Source organism: Cryptomeria japonica, chromosome 5, assembly GCF_030272615.1.
Source record: "Cryptomeria japonica chromosome 5, Sugi_1.0, whole genome shotgun sequence".
NCBI classification, from domain to species: Eukaryota; Viridiplantae; Streptophyta; class Pinopsida; order Cupressales; family Cupressaceae; genus Cryptomeria; species Cryptomeria japonica.
The window spans coordinates 593363618-593389191 of NC_081409.1; the positions used below are offsets into that span (position 1 = coordinate 593363618).

General features: G+C 36.1%; 1 protein-coding gene across 2 annotated transcripts in view; it reads right to left on the bottom strand.

The window, feature by feature from the left end:
- LOC131029542 (phosphoglucan, water dikinase, chloroplastic) overlaps positions 1 to 25574 on the bottom strand; it is a 216121-nt gene that overhangs the window by 94433 nt on the left and 96114 nt on the right. For both annotated transcript variants that reach the window (XM_057960050.2, XM_057960051.2), the window contains exon 7: positions 16895 to 16979. In XM_057960050.2, coding sequence (XP_057816033.2) covers positions 16895 to 16979 — 85 coding nt within the window. The remainder of the gene's footprint in view (positions 1 to 16894; positions 16980 to 25574) is intronic.

Sequence of the window (25574 nt, forward strand, 5' to 3'; positions counted from 1 at the left end):
ACCCCATAACATTCTTACGCAGAATTAATAATGGTATAAATTTAGATAAAAATAATAATATAATTATAATAATAATAAAATTATAATTATTATAATAGTTTATAAGAACTGCTCTGAATTACAATTTATATTACAATACTAATTAAAATAAGTAATAATATAATTATAGAGAATAATATAATGGTTGTAATTATAATAATATTTTATAAGGGATGTTCTCTAGTTGAATATATATCTTAATGTTAATTGAAAATAAATAATAAATAATAAATAATAAATATACTTATATATATATATATATATATATATATTAATTTGAATGAGTAAGTAAATATAAGATTATAAATCAGATGGAATTATTAATTTGATATCAACTAGAAGGTTATGTTTCTCTGTTATGACCATCAGTATCTTAAGAAATGTGATGTTTAAGATAGTTTTGTCTCCTAATCAATTTGGGTTTAGTCATAAGTACATTGATATGGATTAATTATGGTTAAAACAAGACTAAACCTAGTAGGGGACATTACAAACTCCTCCACTTGCCTTGAGATATTTTCTATCCACTTTTTCATCTCTTTATTTGAATTTCTCACAGCCTCAAGGCTTTCAAATGACTCCTGTGGAATGGAAGGAGGTGGGACAAATGTTTCATCCTCTTGTCTCACCGGTTTTGTCAACCGCCATATGAATTCCTTCAATCCCATATTTGCTGCTTCCAATTTATCTTTTCTTTTGTCCAGTTAAGCCTTTGTTGAATTGTCATGATGGTGTCATCCAACTCCTGGAATTCTTGCTCCTTTGTTGCTGACCCAAGATCAAGTGTTCTAATCTCATAATCCATTGGAGTGATTTCTTCTCGTGGTTTATTGTAAGATCCCTGTCAAATTGTGACTTTAAATTTTCAGTTTTGGGTCATTTGCATTTCATCAAATAGTTTGTACGCAAAGTCTGTTTTGAGTTTTTTCTGAGTTATTTTGTCTGATTTGCAGTTGAGTTTTAATGCCAAATATCATATAGAACATATAGAATGTAAAACAAAGTATATGAGCAATTATAGTAGTAAAGAAGACCACTCTTATTGCTTTAAATCAGTCAGAATTCATACATGGACAATTTTGATAAAATGATTCAGACATTCATATCTCTCAATAATCATATTCTTAATTGCAAGAATGGTTTAGAACATGTATTTCACATACCCGGAGGTTGTGCACAAGTAAGGACTGCATACGAGCTATAATCACCTTATCACTGCTGTTAATGATCTGATTTTTAATATGGCAGCATTCTGATTTTTTTTCTGCATTCGCAAACTCACTGAATACCACATCTAGGTTGTCCCGAAATGATGCATAACTGCAAGGCAATACGCTGAAGAATGTAGGAGACTATAGGGTAATGAAACAAACCAAATCAGCTCCAACAAATCTGATATCCCTGTTGTCAACACTGGTCATGGCACTGTAGAGACACTATTCACGGTACTGTTCACATTACTATTCATACCACCTTCAATCTACATCATAGCTTCTTATTTGAACCAAACTTCCACCATTAAGTTCAGCTGCAAACTCTGAAGATGAGTTCACCTCTCATGGAAAGTTGGGGTTTCGTCCTTGGAAAACCAGTCACTGATTCTCAACAACAATGGAGAAATAACTTCAATATAATATTCCCATAACATGCTCTTCAATGAAGACTAAGTTCGTTTATAAAGACTTCCCAACCTCCAAGTGAACCTCCATGCTCAATGTGGGATAAATCGTCCTTTATTGCTTAATTCCTCCTTATGAAGTAGCTTCTCAAACAAGTTGGAGAGAATTATTAAATAAAATGACTTTATATGTTGGAAACAAGGAACACTGAGAGGGGCGGGGGGTGAATCGGTGTTCAGCAATTTTAAACTTTAATAACCTGATCTTTAAACCACTTAATGCAAATGAAGGAAAGTAAAGAGAAGAAATACAAAACAAAGATCAGCAACACCATAACACCAAGATCTTTACGTGGAAACCCGGTTAAGGGAAAAACCACCATGGGACTCAAACCCACAATATTAATATACTCTTTTATAAGTATAATAGTATTACATAAGGGGAATGCACATGCATTCAGGCACACTGCCTAGAGCTCACTGCTCAAATTACAAGAAAAGAGCTACAACCCGGAAGGCTCACTGACTTACAAAAGTTTACAAATGATTACAAGAAGGTTTGAACAATTTAATAGCATCAACAAATGCCTGAGTATAGTTCCGGTTAAGCACAAAACACATGATCATACTCTTCTTTGCTACTCTACTCTGTTTTGATATTCTGCAATATACCAGAGCACAAATCTTTCAAACTGCACGTGAAACTGTGCACAATCGCTCATACACACTTCCCACACCACCATCAATATACCAAATGATCATATCAATCAGTCTAATATATCTGCAACATCAAATTAGATCAATTCCATGTTGGCCCAAAAACCGCATAACACACAAATGAAACATGTTACCCAAGCCAGCTCAATCTGATCCAAAAAAACAACCAAGCGGACCAAAACAAATTGTCCACACGCCTCTAACATGTTGGCACATCATCCTAGATCACACAAACAATCGCAAAAATCACTCCACACGATCTGCACAAAAAATCTTCACATGCTACCGCTAATGAACATTGTTCTAACCACAAAACAATCTACCAGATCTCCCAACTACTCAATTCACAACACCAGAGGCCACAAACCTGGAATAATGCATATCACATGACCACAATGCTTCACCGAGATCCACAACATAAAATACGCTTCACAAATGAATAGCCAACCACAACACTGTACATCTTGTCGGATAACCTATTCTTCTCACCGAACCTCAATCAATCTTCCGAAATGAATGAATAATGAACTACAGATAGAATATTTGACACAAGTTGCCATCAATGACAACATTTGATCATCAATGCAATGTCTCTTGCCAACAATCTCCCCCTTTGGCATTGATGGCAACACTTAGCGAAAAATGACTACGTGTCAGGCCAAAACCAATATATATATATATATATTGCAACCAAAGATTTGACTACTGGACTCCAAAAAAAAACAACTCCCCCTAAGATCAACATTTTTCACTCATCCATTCTCCCCCTTTGACATCAATGACAAAGGTAGAATTTCGGAAACCAAAAATTCAATGCTATATACATATGCACAGTCCTCTCATACTTACATAAATTTGAAAATGTTTGCAAAGGATTTCTTCAATTTATTTAGGTAGTTATCCCAACCCTTCTTTAGGCTCTCCAAAACTGTTATAAGCCCATTGAACAAGTATGCAATTGCCTCTTCTAACTTGAGATCTGTCAGCTTTGTTGATTTCATGGCACCTTGGGCGTCTTCTAGACCACTAATCATGATATCCAACTTGGGAGTAATGAGACTCCTAAGTTCACAGACTCTGCCAATTATTTTCTCTTTTTCCCGACTCAAACTTCAAATTTTCTCCAGTAAAGATATCACTTGGTTTTCATGATTGCTCAAAGAGACTGATGAAGGATCAAATGATTTGGACATTTGTGCAAGTTGATCCTTATGCTCTTTAACCTTTTCCTCAATATTTTGGGTGAACTAAAACAGTGTTAGACATGATTTGTAAATATTTCCACCCTCGGATAATGCATCCTTTATGCTATTTACACACGTATCCAGAGTAACTCTCTCATCAACAATCATCTTCTTTAATGTTTGGAGCCTTTTTTCATTGAACTCATTTTGGACCTTCTCTTCAGCAGATTTCTAAAAGGATTGAAAGTGAATGTAAACAGAATTAATTAATCTTCTCAATTTCTTGGATGAAGTGTCTGATAAGTCCTTCTGAAATGAAGGCATGAGTTTCTCCAAAAGACCGGACACCATGGTAAGCAACTCACTATCCTCTGTGTGAGATTTTAGTAAGTCCTCACTAGCCTTCGCTTGAGCAAATGCTACCAATTCGAGTGCCTGGACAGGGGGCAGAGAAGCTAGGTTGATGGGGCCTTGAATGAATTCTGGATCCTCTACACGGATCTGCTTCCCTTTTACTGATTTCTCAGTGTCTCTTGCCTCAGCTTTAACTTCAACCTTTACTTCCACCTATTCCTGTTTTGTATCCTTCTTTGTGTCTGCTTCCTTTTCATGGACCGGAGGGTTAGCTACATCAACCGGAGGGTTATCAAACTTAACATTACCCTCATCTGCTTTACCTGTATCTACATCCTCAACATTAACAGTCTGGACTTCTGGGACATAAGTATCATCCATTGTTTGCACTTCCGGATTAGGGTCACCTTGTTCTTTTGTTTGATTGACTTCATATTGGTTATCTAACAAAACTTTTGTCAAAATCTTTTTTGTTTCTTTAGCAACTTCATCAATTTTACCGAACATAATCTTGTTTACCCTATGCTTACTTCTAAATTCATTCTTTGCTAACCAGAGTAATTTGTCTATTTCTTCCTTAGCAATAACTTAACAGAGATTTACTAATACATATTCCTTCAAGTTCTCATCTTGCTTACTTGTCGTTACTCTCCTAGCATCTAAAATGTCATACAGCCTCTTGGGTATGATTGTCATTAATTCAATTAGAGCTTTGCTATACACATTTAGATATTCTACAGTAGCTTCCTCTAGAGTTCTCTTACCGGATTCATCAAAATTTTCATACCAATCTGCTAGCGACTTTAAATTCCCATTCTTGACTACATCATTAACAATCTCATTCAAGGACATGGAGGCTTAACTTCGGGTTTACCTTTCTTTAAAGCCTCATCAAGTTCAGATTTTGATTTCTTACCAGATTTAGTACCACTGGACAGCTTCTCCTTTGAGATCTTAGCAAGCTTTGCTTTGACTTCCTTGACTACTTCATCCAATTCTATCTCTTCTTCATCAACAGGAATGAATGCTCTAGCTTGTCCTCTCTTCCTCTTTCCTTCAACAGGTTTATGATCACCGGAGGAGGGTGCAAAACTCTTTGATTGTTTAGGCTTAGGGGCAGGGGTTCCCGGTTTAACCTTCTTTGGTTTCACCATGTCTTCTTTCAAAATGTTTTGCTCTCTAGCTCTCCGAACTGCCTCTTTAGTAATCCCCATGTTTTCTGCCAGCTGCTCTACCTCCTTCCTCACCTTCTTTTGAATCTTCGGCTTATTGAACTTAGAGTGTAAGTCTAATCTCTTCTCCTTGTAAGTTCCAAACCTTTCTTCGGACTTATACACTGGTTTGCTCAATAAGTGTTCAGCATACGCATCAAGAATGTGTCCTTCTACCTCATACCCCATGGGCATGATCCATGATGTTCTTGGTTCCACCACTTCCATAAGACATTGGTCAGCCCAATAGCTCACTCTGGAGCACTTCACATAGATCTTATTTCTTATCTTCCTTCAGCATCTGATAAGAAGCATAGATAGTCATACCGGATACTGAATTATCCCGACTAGAGTGATATAACTTGTATCCCATTACCATCGATGCAAATCTGACATCATACTAAACAATATCATTGATTGTCATTGCCCTTTTGTCAAATTGAGAATGCCTCTATTACTATCTGGTTCTTCACATTCCTCAAGGCAAGCACCTCACTGACTGAGCTCAAACATGTTACCGCCTTAATTGCACTCTTGGTAATCTTGTAGGGCTTGTCAAGCCATATGAATTCATCGTGCATTCTGCTCAGAATGTATTTGACCCATTCAAGTTCATCGAACACCGGAAAGTTTATGAACTACGTGAAACCCTTCTCTTCAATTGACTTAAATTCAAGTTTCAGGCTACCCATCCCGTGAATCATATCCTGAGTGTATATTTTCATCATTTGGGCACTTTCGAGCTCTTCAATGTTACAATGAATGTAAACCCAAATATCCTCCACATGTAACACTCCACAAGGGACTGATGAAAAAGCGCCACTCATATCATCCTCCATTGACTTATACAGATGCTTCTTGAAATTACGCCATGCCAAATCAGTGACATCTACTACCAACGGGGTGGCAATTACCAGAAGATGCCATATCTGAAAAATTAAGCTTCAAATGGAAAAAGTGTCAAACAATAAATACCTTCCAACCGGATGCAAGATCACTCTACAAATCTTCTTTTCGATCAAAATCTTTGGAACTTCTTCTTTACTGCGCTCTTCAACTCTCGCTTTGGATGCAAGGTGAGAAATGAAAGGCCAACTTGCTTTTTATCGTCCGCATACCTAACTTTTAGGTATAATAAATGTACTTAACCCTAATTCTTCTGGATACCCTGTATTCACAGAGTTCTCCCAAAAGATCATCTGCGGATCATCAAGTCTGATTAGAAACTTCCAGAAATGCATCTGTAACCATCACACACATCTCTGCAAACTATCGGAACCAAGTACAGATCTCCAACAAGGGGTTTGAAAGATTTTCATGAAAACCTCCCACTAAGGTGGGATGCCTTAACTTAGTTATCGAATGAGGTTCCAGCACCGAAATTAGGTGCGGACCCATTTCCTGCATAATCATCACTCTTCTTTACCCAAGTTTTCTTCATCCGATCTCTGATCTCTTCGACTTTTGCTTTGCCCTTCTTATCTACCGCATACCTTCACATTCTTGTTCTTGTCTTTCGGACCTCTCCTATTCATATTTCTACTTCTGCAATACTTAGCAATGTGACCAGATTTGTTACAAGCATAGCAAACAACCTTTCCTTGCATAGGTCTGAAGGTCATCTGATTTCCTCTTGATCTGCACTGATTAGCAACATGTCCAAACCTACCACATGCATAACATCTGACATTTCTCCTATTTTGAAGGTTATTTATCACAGTTCTGCATACATTTGCCTTATGACCATACTTATTGCATTTGAAACATTGACCGGTAAAAGATGGACCATTATTATTCATCCTATTTCTGCACTGACTAGCCATATGACCAAATTTATTGCAAACAAAACAGTTGCCATTAATTTTATGAGCATTAGGTTGCCTTACCGGAGGCTTTCTTGAGTTGTTCTTCTATTGTGCTGATTTGGAGCTTTCACCTTTCTCAAATCCAAGACCTTGTGTATCATTAGGATTCTTTTGACTTGCAAGCATCTCATCTAGTCTGGCTGAGCTGATTTGGAACTTCTCCTTGCATTCATTTGCGACATCAAGATCATATTTGAGAAGGAGACCTCGCTTTCCAAGATCTTCCCCATGTTCTCTAGCATTTTGAAGGTCACTCACCAACCATCCATTCTCATTCTCAAGTCTGAAACATTCTTCAGATTGTCTTTCAAAGATTGAGCAAGCTTTTCTTCATTCTTCTTCCTTTCTTCAATCTCTCTTGTCAGTTTCATCACAATGGCTTCCATTTCATTCTTCTGAACTGCATTGTCTCTAGAGCAAGTCCCTCACATTCTTTAGTCTTTTCCTTCAAGGCTTCTTCATCAATTTCCTTGACTTTCTTTCTACTGAAGCCGATCAACAAGCTCTTTTCTCTTTTCTATGGACTTACTCAGTTGCTCCTTTAATGTCTGAATGAATTTTTTAGCATCCTTAAGATTTGTTTTCAATTCTTAGACCTTGGCTTTGGACTGATCTAGATCATCAAGTGCAACAAGTAACTGTTGTCTAAGACCACTGAAATCCATTAAGACACCTTCCCGGATCTTCCTCAAGTTGTTAGGCTCCTTCAAAGGAACCAGGCTCTAATACCAATTGTTGGAATCAAGAAACACTGAGAGGGGGGGGGGAAGGAGGGTTGAATCAGTGTTCAGCAATTTTTAACTTTAATAACCTGATCTTTCAGCCACTTAATGCAAATGAAGAAAAGTAAAGTGCATAAATACAAAGCAAAGATTAGCAACACCATAACACCAAGATGCTTACGTGGAAACCCAATTAAGGGAAAAACCACCGTGGGATTCAAACCCACAATATTAATATACTCTGTTAGAAGTATAATAATATTACATAAGGGGAATGCACATGCATTCAGCCACACTGCCTAGAGCTCACTGCTCAAATTACAAGAAAAGGGCTACAACCCAAAAGGCTCACTACCTTACAAAAGTTTACAAATGATTACAAGAAGGTTTGATCTATTTAATAGCATTAACAAATGCCTGAGTATAGTTCCGGTTAAGCACAAAACACATGATCACACTCTGCTCTGTTCTGATATTCTGCAATATATCGAAGCACAAATCTTTCAACCGCGCACATGAAATTGCACACAATCACTCATACACACTTCCCACACCACCATCAATATACCAAATGATCATATCAATCAATCTAATATATCCACAACATCAAATTGGATCAAAATTCCATGTCGGCCCAAAAACCGCATAACACACAAATGAAACGTGTTACCCAAGTTGGCTCAATCCGATCCAAAAACAACCAAGCGGACCAAAACAAATTGTCCACAAGCCTCTAACATGTCGACACATCATCCTCGATCACACAAACAATCGAAAAAATCACTTTGCACGATCCGCACAACGAATCTTCACATGCTACTGCTAATGAACACTGTTCTAACCACAAAACTGTCTACCGGATCTCCCAACTTACTCAATTCACAACACCTGAGGCCACAAACCTGAAATAATGCATATCACAGGACCACAATGCTTCACTGAGATCCGCAACATAAAATACGCATCACAAATGAACTGCCAACCAAAACACTGTACATTTTGCCAAATAACCTATTCTTCTTATCGAACCTTACCGAACCTCAATCAATCTTCCGAAATGAATGAATCAGGAACCGCAGATAGAATAACTAACACAAGTTGCCATCAATTACAACATCTGATCATCAATGCAGTGTTTGTTGCCAACATTATATTGTCATTTTATAAAGTCACTTTATCTAAACAACTTAAAAACTCTTTAACCCCCTTTACGTCATCATATCATAAAGTCATTTAATATAATGAATATTTTTAACTTAAATCATTAAACCCAGGATAATTGTCAATATCAACTCAGGAGAATAATCCATCCACTCTCCAAATATAGATATGATGCCAAGTGATCACCTCGGTGACTTACTATAAATAGTAAGTATGAGCAAAACATCCAAGTGACTTACTAAAAATAGTATGTGTGAATCAGCGGGTCCTGAATAATCTCTAGAAGGCTCACCACAAATAAAATTGGACACGGAGCTGAATAATATTGAAATAAGCACTAAAATTTGGGGTCATTACATTTATCAACCATGAGGACTACCACTTGCAAAGTACGTGATACTAAGTTGCCTCTTGAGATGTGAGAGAACTTCTTTGCCTTTTTCTATTCTTTAGCTTTATCAATTCTTGTAAAGAAGTCATTGATGGGTTGGACTTCCTGAACTACCTTCTTACTCATTCTCCTTTAACTAATCAGGAATTGTAGACAACGCCATTTTGTTGATGGGGAGGTTTGCACTTTTGTCAATGCAGAATAGAATGCACCGAGTCTATCATATTATCTCTTGAATAAGGAAATCTTGTATGCCTTCGGACTACTCAAACAATACAACCTCAAGGTTCTGAATGTCAAGTCATGACTAAGCTTAGGATAACTCAGTGTTGATGTGATTTGTTGGTAATTACAAGGGGACCTATGCATTTGACAAGCTAGTTTGCATCCAATAGGACAATCTGGTTGATGCTTTACTCCTTCAAACTGATTAAATAAATAGCAAAAGGATAGGATTTAGAGAACCTAGGGACAATGATAATAATGGTTGGTGTTGATAGACAGACTTCACATAAAACTAATTCTTGCTTAACCAGAGATAAACTCACAACGCCATAGAAACAATGCAATCTCCAAAGGAAAATAAAAGGATTTTCAAACCATGAACATACATTCAATACACAATTTTGGCGCAACTTAAGTGAACATTCACAATTGAAATAGCAGCAGTAAAAGGCTCAGACTAATCATGCACAAAGACTTACAATCAGCAAATCTCCAATGGTATGAACCAGAAATCATTCAGATATCCTCGCACTTCGCCATTAAAATCATTGAACTTTAACTAATCTTGATGAAAGAAACTATGCAAACAGGTTAAGGCAACTGTCAAAACACCATGCTTCAATGCTTTATTCATTTGCTTCAACTACTATTACAACAATTCCTACTCTACTCTATTTCTAACCCTAATTTCTAACTTCTAATTTCTACTATCTACCTTCTAACTTCTATTTTCTAACCTTTTACAATGAGAGAGGCACCGACCTTTTATAGATTTTACATTTTGAATCAATGGCCAGCATTGAATCCATTCAATGGCCCAGATTTGACCTCTAGAAACCCTAACAGCTTTCAGTGAATGGCATCAGCAACTTTCAACCACTTTTCAACTACTTTCCAACTACTCCCACTACAAGACATGATAGCATAGCACAATAACAGCTTTTGTCACAAAAGACAAAATTGGCAGGTGGATAAATAGCTAACTTTTGGCCCCCTTCTTGAACTGCATTAAATTCAGCCCAAAGGTTTTTATTTTACACTAGATTAATTGCAATTACAATAAATTTATATTCTTGTCATCTTCAGCTGTCTAAGTTACCGGTTCGGGTTCAGGTTCAAGGATGTAAACCCGGTTCATGGGTTCGGACAAAAAAAATTTGCCTTTTGGGTTCGTAGGTCGGGTTCGTCCATTCATATATATACATTAATGCAAAAGTTTAAAGATATATACAAAATTATAAATCTAAATACATTTAATAGTATGCTATTTCATCATTGATCATGCTAAATGCCAATTGATAGTTCAAAATTTCAATAATATCATATTATGTCATATGCCATATAATATATGTCAATGTATCATAGATTCATACATGTCCAGGTTCACGATTCAAATGAAAATCATTACAATTACAAAACTAACAATCAAAAATAACAATTGTCTTCTATCTTCATCAATCATCAAAAGGATCTAGATCCAGATCATCATCATTTGCTCCAAGTTCAAATTCAAAATCATTTGAACCCAAACCAGTGCCACTCCAACTTCCACTAGGTGCATCAGCTGTAGGTATCTCATCATCATCATCCAAAGTGACTAGCCAAATCATCAACAGTTGCATCCAAGTTGGTACACTCAAGGGTTACATCCCAATGCTTCATTGACCCTTCCTTGTATTCTTGTTCCTTCTGTATTAGAAGATGCAAATTGGAATTAATATAAACCAAGTCTTTCGCTCTTTTTGAAGCCAACCGGTTACGCTTCACTAAGTGGGTAATGGAGTATGTACTCCAATTCCATTCAGTAGCGGAAGAACTTGCAACCCATTGAAATTGGAGAGAAAACCAACAAAACTTAAAATTAAAAAAATGCAAAATAAATTAAAGAATGTTAAATGCTAAAGCCTACGATACAAATGTTAAAATTTAAAAGTAAAAAAACTTACTTGTGATGGTATCTTGATTGCAAGAGGTTGGAGGAACATATAATCTTGACCATGGAGGTAACACCATGTAGTACCATCCATTTTGGATTGGTCGTTAATGGCACAAGGACTATGATTTCTTCCTAAGATAAACAAACCAAACTCTTTCCTAACACTTTCCACCACTTCAAAATTTTGTGAAAAGTCTAGCAAATGTCCGCTTATACCCAATAACAACTTCAAAATCTCTATATGGTTTAGTTCTCCCTAGCAAAGAAAGTACTTCATTGCTATAGTACATGGGAGATAAAGCATGTGCAAGGAGGTGCAATGGCGTGGTCATCTTGTTACACCAATGAAGAAGGATTTGTTCCACCCTTTTGAAAAATACTTCTTCAAGGTCATGTTGTGACGTTTTCACACACCGCCCCATTGCAAATGGGTACCCCTACTTTTTAGGCCCTCCCGGTCTTTTGTTTTCAATTTTTTGGGTCCTTTAGTAGCAATCTTGTCAGTCCTCCAAGTTTGCAAGTGAGTGGGTTCAATTTGATCCAGTCTACTTTTCCTTTGAGCAGTTTCGGCTAAGTCTAGGGCTTGTTTTGATTGTTTTAGGGTTTCTTGCCTTCAGTTCTAGATTTTAGGGTTTTGGGAAAACTAAGCATTGCACTAGAATCAGGACCCTCTGAGGAACCTACCAGTGAAATTTGAGTGAAATCTAAGTAACTTTCTATTTTTGGAAAGTTCCTATTTTTTAGGGATTTCACTGCCTCCCGAAATGTCTTCATTTCACCGAAAATCAGACTTACTATTTTTAGCAGTTTCTATTTTTAGTAAGTTTCTATTTTTAGAAAGTGTCCATGTGTCATATTTTGCTCTAACACTGACAGTTTGAAAAAGTTTCTATTTTTGGAGAGCCTACTTGTGGCAGGTCCTTGCAGGCTGACACTGAAGGCCACATATGCACGATCATTTCTAAATCCGGAAAGTCAAAGAGTAGGCAGAGTGATCAAAATTTGGCTGTGTAGATATTCGGTCCAAGAATGTAAAGCTTGAAAATCACCTAAGTTCGAAAAATCACTTCAAAATCCAAGCACGTCATCCTGATCTGTGGTCCGGAATTCATGAAAAGTACATAAAATCCTTGACCACTTTGAACTGGCGCCCAGTTCCCTGGAGGGTGCCAAAATTCATGTCCTCTGGAATTCATGAAACTACGTAATCTAGGACCAGATCAAAATTCCGCCCAAGGAATCAGGAGGGCGCCAAAATCCATGTGTCGTGGAATTCGTGAAATTACGTAAAATCCAAGACCAGGTCAAAATTTCGCCCGTGGTCTGGAGGGCGCCAAAATCCATGTGCCATGGAATTCGTGAAACGACATAAAATCATCACCAAGTGAATTCCATGCCCAAGAGTGGAAATTTTCCAAGGCAAAGGGGAATTTGGAGGTCAGGAATGAAATGAAAAAGCAGAAAATTCCCCTCAGTAAAAAATTTTAAAATTCTATTTTTAGGCATCAAAACTCATCAAGATTTCAAATTTTTTGCAGATCTAGATTCATGAGAGAATTCTCTCTTCCAAGACCCGGAATTCTATTTTTGGAAAGTTCCTAAAAAATAGATGTGAAAAATTTGTCAAAAAAATTCCTGCGGACATGACGAATTCAAAGAGCACAAAAATTCCTTCAAGGAACAAATTGCCAAAAAAATTTCTCCAGTTCCAAAATTTGCTCAAGGTTGGAAGCAAGACGTAATAATCAAGGTTCAGGAAGAAAGGTTCAAAATTGAAAAGATTCCTTCCTTAGAGAAGAATTGTGCCCAAGAAGAAGAATTCCAAGAAAGGTGAAAAATTGACCAAGTGTTGGAAATTCCTTCCTTCAGGACAGAATTCCAGGAATGGTAAAAAATTGTCTTAGTGTTGGAAATTCCTTCCTTCGCGACAGAATCCTTAGAATAATTATGAAAAATTGACAAGTGTTGGAAATTCCTTCATGACAGAATTCCAAGAAAGTGTGAAAAATTGACTGTGTTGGAAATTTCTTCCTTCAAGACGGAATTCTTGAAAAATGTGAAATTTGGCTAGGATTGAAGAAATTCCTTCCTCAGGGAAGAAATGCACCCAAGGTTGATGAAAAAAATTCTAAGGCATGGAAATTGAAGGTTAAGGATGAACTGGAAAATTTTCCCTCAAGAAACATTTTAAAAAATCCATTTTCAGGCATCAAAAAGCATCTGAATTTTAAAATGTTGATGGATTTGGATTCGTGAGATAATTTTCTCCTGGACCTTGGAACTCTATTTTTGGAAAGTTCCTAAACATAGGAGATGGTGAAAATTGATGGAAAATCTTCTACAAGATAGGGAAAATTCAATACTTCAAAATGCTTCTCGTATAAATTTTTCTCTCTCCAAGGGTTTCTTGCCAAGTGGCAACCATGTCAGCACATGATGAATTTGTATGCGACCGTCACATTTAAAGGCATTATGAACGATTTGTTCTGCATGTAGCTGTTGCATTCGAGAGATGGTGGTAGATTTATGGCATCATGGGCAATTTTGCAAGGAGGCACATTTATTGCATTTATGATGTATTGGGAAAATTTGATCAAAGTGGTGCATTTAATGCACAAAGGTACACCATTTTGGGCATATTGTATATGGGCATCATGGGTATTTATTGTAGATTCCCACCTTGTTGCCTCATGTGTAGGGAATCTTTTGGGGGAAAACCCTAATTAGGGTTTTGCATGTAGCCAAGGCATGAAACCTATATAAAGGGGTGACACCCTCATTTGTAAAAGAGGGAGATTTGAATGAAATTGTTGCGATAAGTTTTTTCGGAAAAATAACAGTGAAACATTGTTCTTTGATGGTGTCCACTTAAGTTCTTTTTCAAAACTTGCATGGTTTCACCTTCCTCACTTAGAGTAGAAGTAGTATAGTGTTTTGGTTTCAATGGAGAATGTAATGATGTTTGATAAATTTCCACGGCTCATACTTTTTGCATCTTGTTGATTATAAGTTGCAATGTAAAGTTAGTCTGAACCCCCAAATTTGTGCTAAGTTCAATTGTGAATGGTCGTTTGGATTGCGTCGTGTTGGGTATCCAAATACAACAAGAGTGTTGGGAATTTTCTTATTCTTCAGCAAGGTCATGAACCACAGATTATGAGTTTGGTTTTCTACTCTTATGTTTGTTTCTACCTTGTCTCCTATTGCTTCCTCTACTCCTGGTTCCCCTTCTCCCTCATCGATTCCACCTTGTTCACCTCATGTACCCATGGGCATTAGCTTAACATCTACACAATAGAAACAATCTATTCCACCTCTAGTTCCACTCCCGTTCAATGTCCACCCACATTCTCAAATCTTCCATCTCCCATTCATACTATTCCTTCTCTCAAATTCCCCCCATCATTGAAATCCATTCTTCCTTTAGGAATTCCCAAAAATAATAGGATAAAAGAAAAGAACCACCATTGTGGCAAAGACCTGTGGTCAACAAAAAGAGAAAGATCACATCTTCTAATCAAATTTTTAGCTACCCTATCCTCCATCATTTCAAAATCAGTGCCCAAAAAGCACAAGAGACAGTCTAGGGTCAAAGAAACAAAATATGGTCATTTCTTTATGGAGATTATTGTTCTTCAAAAGGAGAAGACAATGCAAACTGTTGAACTAACAAAAATTCTAGATTGCAAAACTGATTCGGGGGCCAGTACATGCCAAGATGATGGTAATTTGTTGGAGGTAGTCACCAAAAAAATCAAGGAAATAATATTGAACGATGGTAAAGATAAGACAGACTTGAATGTGAAATCAAACAACTCTTCAGGGCTCATTGCTTTCTCTTGCAGCCTATTCCAAGCCCCACAAGATTTTTTTCTCAAGTTTTCCAATCGACTGGTAAGCATGGGAACTAGATCAGCTAGATGCACATAAAAAAAGCACTAACAAGTAGATTGATGAGATATATTAACAAGGTAATAAAGTATCACAAAAGTTGTAAACTTTATTGGTGAAATGAAAGAGGTCAAATATGAAATTTCAAAGATAGAAAAAGGTACATCTAGTAAGCTTTCAATTATTAAACAAATTGAAAAATAGCTTATATTCACCGAGAAACCTAGGATTAACCAAGTTGAAGGAAAAACAAGTTTCACATGGACATGGAAATATAAATTGTAAATGAGACTGCTTGATGAGACCATTACTACTTCAAATCAACAAAAAGATAAGTTGGATCAAGAAAAGGAGACGCCTTCTTGGTCTATGACTGCTATTTCTTTTATATTTACTAATGAACATGGTGTGCTAGTAGATCTACACAAAATGGAAAGTAAGTTTCAACAATTGATAAATGACAAAGTTGAAAAAGAACAAGTGCAAGTTAGCCAAAATCGCTAGACATTCTAAAGAAGATGAGTGAAATTCGGCAGAGTTAGAAGCATCAGTGTTATCAGTTGGTTATATGCTACAGATGCAAATTGTTCATTTGGATTTAGTGGTCGTACAAAATGAATCCAAAATAAAAGATTTTCTTCAGAGTATCTAGGATGTTGCTTCTGCACTAAGACCATTGGGTGGGGTTACCAAGTAGCTATTTTTAGCTGCCACTATTTTTCACAGAACGAGTATTTTGAGGTTTCTCCTACTCTTGGAGACTTATTTGAGGAAATGACATTTTCAATCACCTTCTAGGAGATTTATTTCAATCATAGTTATCTTGTCAAATATTTGGTTCTATTTCCATACTGTATTTTATTGGACAAAGTGTATTTCGGGCTTGCTTTGTGTGCAAGTGAACTACTCTTAGCTTGGAAGTTTCAATTAACTTTTTTATAACTTTTCATGCAAAATTTTGTAAACCCTTATATATGTGTTATTCGTACTTGATTATCTACTATTCATTTTATACCTACTTATTGTTGACATTGTTGTTCAAAGAGTTATTTTGATTTACATGTTTACTTCTTTGTAAATTAAATTTAATAACTATTGCAGACTTTGTATTGAAGTTTCTTAATGAAAAATTGTAGCTCTATATGTGTTTCTTCATATTTAAGTCATAGTTACTGAAGTGAGTTTCATTAAATTCACCGACAATATATTTGAAATTTTCAATTTCTGTGTTAAGCTGAAAAGTGTATGTTCATTAACTGTCATATTAGATATAAAATATAAAACCTATTACTAGTGCAGAAATGTTGAAACGCCATGGACCCTGGCCTAAGAACAAAAAGACAGGCCTTTAATTTGAGTTGTTTTCATTGCAAACTCTTTCAAAAGGGAGCTTCCCTTCATAATTTGAAGAAAGGTTTTACTTCACATGCTATTCTATTTTTGTCCTGTACTGAAAGGTCCAAATTAAAATTCTAACAGTATAAGTCAAAAAAACGATAAATGGATTTACAAAACCTTTTGATTTTAACAAAGCAAATGGAACCAAATAAAATTAGAGCTTTGTGAACATTATTAAATACCTTTTTGGAATCAAGAAAAACTCTTAAAGTCGACACACTTTGTTCATCCAATGATGCTTGGATTGATTCAAGTTGTTCAGTAAGACTGCATCACATAACATGGCCAGTTTATGTATTAGATATTACATTTATGCCAACTAAGACCCAAAAGCTTCTTAATAATAAATTGAAAAAGTCCAAAGTTTTGCATATTCACATTCTTCAAGATGATCTACAATAGAATTAAAAGATTTATTAGCTCTGCTTGCAACTAAAACGGACATATCAGAACACTGAATTACTAGTTCTTGTTTCAAAACCTAAGAACAAATCGAAAATTCCTAAAGCCAATTCTTAGTGAAAATTGATCACATAAGATCATTTCAACATTCAAAGGAACCTAGGATATTGCAGCCTTTACAAATTTTATCTAAATGATGAGTAGGCAAACAAGTTGAAAATATGTGTAATGTCCCCTTTTAGGAATTTTATATATTTTCTCATTTTTATGTAATTTTTTTATTTCTGATGCCAAACACAAACTGGAACAGAAAATCAAAAATTTTAAATAAATTGCTGTAAACTTCTTGTGTGGCATCTACAGCTGGAATACCACTTCAACTTCACCTGAAATAGAAAAATTCAATAGATGACAAATAACCCAAATGAAAGTGTTGAGCAGCCAATTGTAAAGGCCTCATTTTCGAGTTCTCTTGCTTTGCAAATTGGCTTTGACCTTCTAGTTGTGTGTCAACTTTATCAAAGTGCTAATTTGACATTACCAACGAGCTCAGATGGCCTAGAGGACTCTTAGGGCACTTTCTGAGGTTAATTCCCACTTCTTATGTGTTCAACGAGATTCTTGAGGAGAGCATCTATTTATAGTTAGTCACCCCGTCGAATCCGATTATCATCATTCATCATTGGTATCAGTCCTGTGTAGTCAGTTTTTCGATTCCAATGTATTTCAACCATACCCGCAACTCAGGTATAATATTGAGCTATATTTTAATTACTTTTACTAAGGTTGCCATTTTAATTAACATAATTTAATGGGCAACTCAGTATAATACTCATCAAGATAAGAATGGAAAGTTTTAAATGTTGGACGCTTAACCTTGTGCCTAAAGTGCCTAGAATAATTAAATATTTAAATAAATCACTTTTCACGGATATAAGGCTTAGTTAAATTATAAAGTAATTTTAAATTGCAATTTCCGAAAAGATCTCAGGATGGTTATAAAAGACAGCTGGGGGCCTCATTTGTGGCATACAAAAGATTCAAAAGCTTCTTGTTTTTTCTGCGAAGGTTTAGACGTTTGTGCCTACAGCCAAACTCTTGCTAACAAGACAAAAACCCCAATGGTTTATTGGAGCTAAGGACAAAAACCGTCTTGCTTCACCAAAGTGATTCCACATAGGGATCAACTAAGAGCTGAAGGTTAACGCGGGTACGAAAACCCTCGTTCGTGGCGCATATTCAAAGAGTTCCACTAAAGATCAACAAAGAGCTAAAGGTTTGCGCGACAATGAAAACCCTCGTTTGTGATCCATATTCAAAGGCAAATCCAAAAAGGGTTTGCATTTGTGCAAAAGAGGTTTCTACAAGTTTGAATTAACCAATTGATATTTGATGAAATTTGCAGTGTCTTTTTGGGAAAAAACAAATTTCAGATTTACTGGATTGTTTGAGTTAATGTATTAGAAATAATATGAAGTAATATCTCAGAATATCATTTGAACTAAGTCAGCGATTTCATATATGCCTTTATAAATTCTTTTAAATAAAGAGATATTTTAGAGAAAAAAAAAAAAGAATGTGTGACCTTTCTTTAACTTATTGAGTCAACTTGTTGCTTAATGATAAACGTGAGACTTCTGACTTCCATCTTCTTGCATGGAACATGCTGAGGTCATGGGTTTTACTCCTGGTCGATTGTTGAAGAGTGTGGTTTGTTTTGGATGCCATAAGAGTTGCTGATTGCTCAGATCATTCTCAGGTTTGGTGTGAATATTGATGATAGAGGTCAAGCTACACCTAGCAGGGCCAAAGTAGTTTGTATCGTGAGGTTGAGCTGAAGCAAGTAGAATTTTGGGCCCTCTATTTCACTTGAAGTGACCATAGCAACCTTAGACGCTGGAGTATATTGACCTATACAATGGTTGCCCTGCAACTGAAGCAATTTAATTAATTACCTAGCCACCATTTACATTATATGCTAGACGTAGAACTCTATTATGATTGGACATTTACCCTTAACTCTTCTTCTTGTTCTAGATCAGCTTGTTTGTCAAAATCCTCATTAAGATTTCAACAAACCTCACTTGTAGCCCTCATAACTTCTTCTCTCCCAATGCTTTCTTTGCCATCTTTTGATTCTTCTTTCTCCTGGTATGGACTTGTAAACAACAATTCATCTTCATCCTCTTCCGGTTCACCTAAAAAATGTGTAAAGGAAAGGATGTCTTGTATCTTTTTAGGAAGACAGTGATACTTATGGTAGCTGCTCATAATTGCATCATGTGTTTCCATGGTATGAAGTCTCTTCCTCGTACTTGTAGCTAGGGAAGAAACCTTAAGAGTGCCCACTTTTCCTTGAAAGTGAATCATCTAAACGCTGCAAGTCATGATTGATCTGTTGTTGTGTTCGTTCAAGGTTTTCCATTATTTTCTCCAGACCAAGTGCCTCTTCCTTCTTAGGTGGAGTAGGAAGGAAAGTAGGTAACAATCTTCCATCCTTAATTCTAGCCATGGAACTGACTTGCAGTCCAAACTGAATTGCACTCAATTAACTAGTTTTCCCCAACAGGCTAGCAAGTTCAAGGCTCTGATACCACTATAATAACCCCTTCTTATTTTGACCTATTGGCATTTTGTCAAACAGTTTGTGTGCAAAGACAGATTTTGTTTTCTGAGTTCTGATTTGTGGTTTGAGAGCTTATGTTTTGATGCCAAATGATGATAGGAGCATACAAAATGAAAGAACAATAATGCATAAACATGAACAACTTAATTCAATGAAAGACCATTTCATTACTTCAAATCAGGTCTGAGCACTTCTGTCCCCAATTTACTTAGAAAACATTGAGACCCTCATGTAACATAAGGATGGACATTCACATCGATTGAATAACTTCAATTCGTAGAATACAAATAGACAATTGATGGGAGCCAATTGTGTATTGTCTCCGAGACGGGGGGACGGGGATGTGACATCCCCCGCCACCGCCACCCAAGCGCAGCCGGAAACGGGGAGACATCTCCGTGTCTCCCAAGGAGACGTGGATACGTCTCCACGTCTCCTTGGGAGAAGACGTCTGGGCGTCTCCCGTCGCCCCCACCCCCACGTATATGCAATGTTTAAAATTAAAATTTAAAAAAACATTTAAAAATTGACTTTGGGGGGGGTTAAGGTGTAACCCTAATTGAACGTGGGCCAATAGAAAAATAACACCCGACGCCTTTATAAAATAATAATAGTATTTTTGCAAGGGGTGCTGCCCCCAAACCCCCGTCGAAAAATATAGGGGGAAACCGTGCCAATAGAAGTAGCGAAAATTTAACCTCCGAGTCTGATTAGGCTCCATATAACAACATAATTAGCATTGAAGAAATCTTGGTATTTAGATTTACTATTTCAAGTTTCCTATAGTTTCATTTGAAATGTAATTCTTATACTCTTATACTATCATACATCTTTTCAAAACTAGTTTTTTCAAGTACTATATGTATATGTATAACTATATCAGCACCACCACCCCGCCACCGCCGTCCCCAAACTTAGGCCCTTGGTCCCCCCATCCCGAAAACCCGTCCCCAACGCCGGTGGAACACTGCTATATTTTGTCCTATTTCATATGCCTTCGTAACCATTCCTACATTCAACTTCCATTCCATTTTCATATATAATTCTACCATTTACGTTGCATATGAATAAATATGAATAAGTGATATTTAATTTAGTTTTGAGGTAAAATATGGAAATTAATTATTGATTGTTTTTATTAATAAGTATTGTTATTTTATGCCTTGAAAAATATATCTTGCAGCATGCTTCCTGCCACCTGTTTCACAGGAACTTCCTGTCACTTTCAAGTCAGGAACTTTTGTCATCAATTACCTCTTCACATGTTGATTGTGTACCAGATCCAAAAAAAAAGCACAAGCAACCGTGAGATTATTGATACTTAAATCTGATTAAAAATGCATTTGCTAGCTATGTAGAAGAAACCTAAAAATCTTCTATTTGTTATAACAAGACAGTTTAATTCATGGCCAACAAAAAATAGAGCAAATTCAACCAAGTAGACTATGGAAGGAAACCCGTGGTGGAGGTGGTTGCATACTTGGAGAAAACCGCAACTATTCCTGTCTTTATTTCTGCTCACTGTTATAACAGACTTGCTTCTGATTTGTGGACATTACCAAAGGTTTCACATGAGCCAATAATATTTAGTTGGTTGGTTGTAGGCTGAAACAAATCATCTATATTTGTATGTATCTGTTACCTATTGGAGCTGTATATATATCAGTCCCATGATAGGCTTTGTAGTAGGCAGATTTATGTAAGAAGACTATCATATGCAAATTATTGTATCATTTCTCTAATAAATAAAATGTGATTTCTGCTGATCAAAACAGCGTAGAAGCTCTTTCATTTTATCATCCAGTGGACTAAGGAGGCAGGGCCCACTTCTTGGAACATTTGGTGAATTCTGTAATTTAGTAGTGTGTTTATGTTCATTCTTAATTAATGTTATTTGCAAGTGTGATTTGTTATTATTTAAATTCTGTAATTGTTAAAAGTTGCTGCTATTCCTATCGCCGGGAATTGACAGTTCCTGTCACTGGGATCATTTTCATTTGTTTATAGCTACATTCATTCCCACTCATGTCACAACTTTCATCCCTTTCTGACACACAGCCCCGACACCTTTCACAAGTTTACATCCCGGATTGACAGGTAGACCAATCTGAATCTAGTGATTAATTCATCTTATTTCTTTACCCCAGTGTTGGCCTATCAACAATGAGAAATTCTGACCTCTTTTGCAGACCTGGGTAGTTTAAGCAACTTTAAGATGCTCAGAAGATTCAAAGCATCATGTTGCGGCTGCATGTGGAGAAAATGAGTAGCTTGCAATATTCAATTCAACTCAAAACATCTGATTTGAACCCCCAAAAAGAAAGACACAGCAAAGAAATATCTGAAACAGGAATTCCTTCAGGAGTACTGAAACGTATTCTTTTATAACCTCTCTGCAAGTTCATCTTATTTATATGCTCACTGAGAATGCTGATACAAATTTCCATGGTAACTACAAAGAATCGATGCCACTTGCCTCTGTATGTTTATCACCCTTTTGGCTGTGTATTACACATATGGTGAACGAGTCTCTTCACATGCCAGTGTGTATACAAAATGTTGAATGCTACAGCTACAGGTTGCTGTAATGAAGAGAGAAATGCTGCGATTTAAATGATGAATGCCCTGGGGTCTGATGTGAGATGCATCTCCAGCGCTATGCATCTCCAGATTTCTAATGAGGATGTTGAATGAGGCTTCTTCTACATTTGTGTGAACAAACTAACAAATAAAACTAGGTAGAAAAGTTTGATCTAGATTTTGTGACTGATATGCCAACCAAATATATTGATGAGTATGGTATGATAATTCACCTAGGTGGTGTACAAGGTGAAATTCAACATTTAATAAAAAACCGATTTGGTAAACCCCCGCTGTGAGCAATATGTAAGATTTGGCTAAAATCAACATGTATATCTAGAAAGAAGGAAAATCAACAAAATCAAAGAAATTAATTTTGGATGCTAGATTTACACTTCAAACACAGGCTATTCAAATAGATTTAGTGGTTGTACTAGGTGAATTCAAAGTTGATTAATTTCTTCAAAGCATCCAAATTGTTTCAAACTTTCAACACTAAGTCCTCCCAATGGGTTTACTAAGTAACTTTTTTAAGTTGTTTCTATTTCTATCTGAATTTTTTTTAAGGATTCTCAACATTTATGACCCTACATTTAGATCTCTTATTTCAAGAGATGTGAGGCACCCATAGATCTATTGTTATTTAATAGTTATCCTTATCAATGAACGGTAAACTATTTTTATCTTAGAAGTTGTAATTAAATTTTTATTTAATTCTCATGCAATTGTTTGGTAATCCTTATAAATGGGTGCCATTTGAACATCATTTTGCAATAGTACCGTTCATGCACTTTTGTGTTCAATCGTCTTGTGATTTAAGTATAATATGATAATTCTTGTAGGCCTTGTACTACAGTTTTTGTCAAATGAAATCTTGTAGCTTTGTATACAATTCCTTTGCATTTGATTCTTAGTTATCTTTATTTATGTTTGTTTCACCTCAACTATGTTTTAGTTGTGTTTCTCAATCTCTGCATTCAGCTCAAAAATGCAAGTGTTCATTAGCTATGTCAAATCTTTTCTCTATTGCACACTTGGAATCTTGTAGGTTCTAGGTTTTATAAATTGCAATATTAAGAATAGATCATTTGCTTTACTCTTTTGAGAAAGGAGCCTTCACTCATAATTTGAAAAACAATTTTAACATACACATTATATTTTCTGTCATATTGAAAGGTGCAATTTTAAACACTAACAAAGTGGAAGAGAATGTGCCAATATAAGTTGGACATAAGTTGGGAAAGTTAGGAAGCATATTCAGTGGTACACTTATCATCAAAATGGATGTAGTGCAACAAGTATTGGGGACTCGAGGTGGGTAAGGGAGAAGGTGCATGAAGGGTGAAGGCTAAAACAGCATGGTTGGAAAGGGAGGGTAGATGCAACAAGACAAACTCCTAAATGTGAGAGATGAAAGATCTCCAACAAAGAACATTGTCTTCTACACTAGCACCACCAACATGAGGGAAGCTATTAAATCTATGAGCATTTGGGAAACAAAAGCGTCAAATAAGAATGTGTAGACCCTAGGATCCTTCCAATCGGATAAGGCCTCCCATAGGCTGTGACAAAGTCAATCTCATCAATACATCCTCTCTACAAACTAGACTCATTAGCATCTAACTCATAAAAACCCAATTCATCCTCAACAAGATTGTGTATGGGTGTCTAGTAGGTCCCAAGGCAAGTATTAAAGTCACCCAAAAGAATAACATCACCAAGTGATTATTGGGCAAACTCTGGATACAGAACAAGATATGGTTCACCCTCGATGTGTGCAACATAGTCAAATGAGGATGGTAGGAAATAACACACTACAATAAAGACATCCCAAATTTGGAACAACATATACATCTAGAATGTATATCAAAGGCCAACAATGATATCCTAGACCAGAAGCAATCTTACATGAGACAAGCCACTCCATCTGAACCACAAATAACCCCCTATCTACAAGTCATGACGACTATAATAGTCAAACAATAGTTAATCATCCTCGCACCTAGGTAAATGCCTTCATATGGATGATTGTTCACTTTGAAGGTAAAGTATTTGTGTTAATATGCACCTTTATTTATCATAATCATATACAATAATTCTTTGGTTGTAAAACTAATGGCTTGTATAGCACTTGGTTTAAACATTAACAACCAAATGAGACAAAATGTTGTTTTATTTTTTCTAGTTTTTCTAGTTGTTTTCGTTTATTAATTATATTGCAAAGGATGTAGTCTTAACAATGCTATGGAATACCTATTGATATAGAGAACGTAACCAAATATGGTGCCATATCTCACTATGTTTGGGTTATTCATTGATGAGCTTAGATTGTATTCGACAAAACAACCATGTTGATGATGTAGTATCCTACATCATGTCTTGTTTGTTATATAACCTATTTTTGTTGATGATGTAAATTGTCTTGCTCAATTCCTTTAAGGTTTACAAAAAAATATAGATGCTCTTGTTCAATTTATTCACCTTTGGCAATTACTTGTTTACCTTGGTAAAATTAAAGTTATGGTCTTCAATAACTTCACTCGTGCTCTCTCTATGTACCAATTCTCCTACTAGGCAAAACCTATCAAAACTTATCCCCGTTTCCTTCATTGAAGGTTTTACCCTATACTCACAATGGATGAAGGTTTTTGGTACTCAAAGACTAGTCTGCATGTTCAATCTTATGGCCATTTCCATAGATTAGATCCATCTATTCAAGAACTCTATATATGAACCTCATTGCCTCCTCCTAGAACAAGAATCATCAATAAAGTTGTCAAAAAGCTGTCTATCAGCAATACATTCAGGTCATTTTGATCTCTCCCCTACAACAACAAAATCCAACTTTGTCAGATCTCCATGGTTTTTTAAAAGTGTTGTGTACACACACACACACAGATGATATCTGAATGTCATTCCACGATGAAGTTCTTAACGAGGAATTTCATTGGCTGATTAATTCAATCACAAACCAAAACCATATATGATAATTGTATAAGGCAAAATCCAACTTGGTCAGTTTTCCACAGTTCTTGAAAAGCATTGTACACACGCGCGCACACACACACACACACACACAGATGATTTATGAATATCATTCCACCATTAAGTTCTTAACAAGGAATTTTATTGGCTGGTATAATTCAGTCATAAACCAAAACCATATATGGTAATTGTACAAGGAAAAATCCAACTTGGTCAGATTTCGATGGTTTTTGAAAAGCATTGAGCCGTGTAAACAAATCCCAAAAACT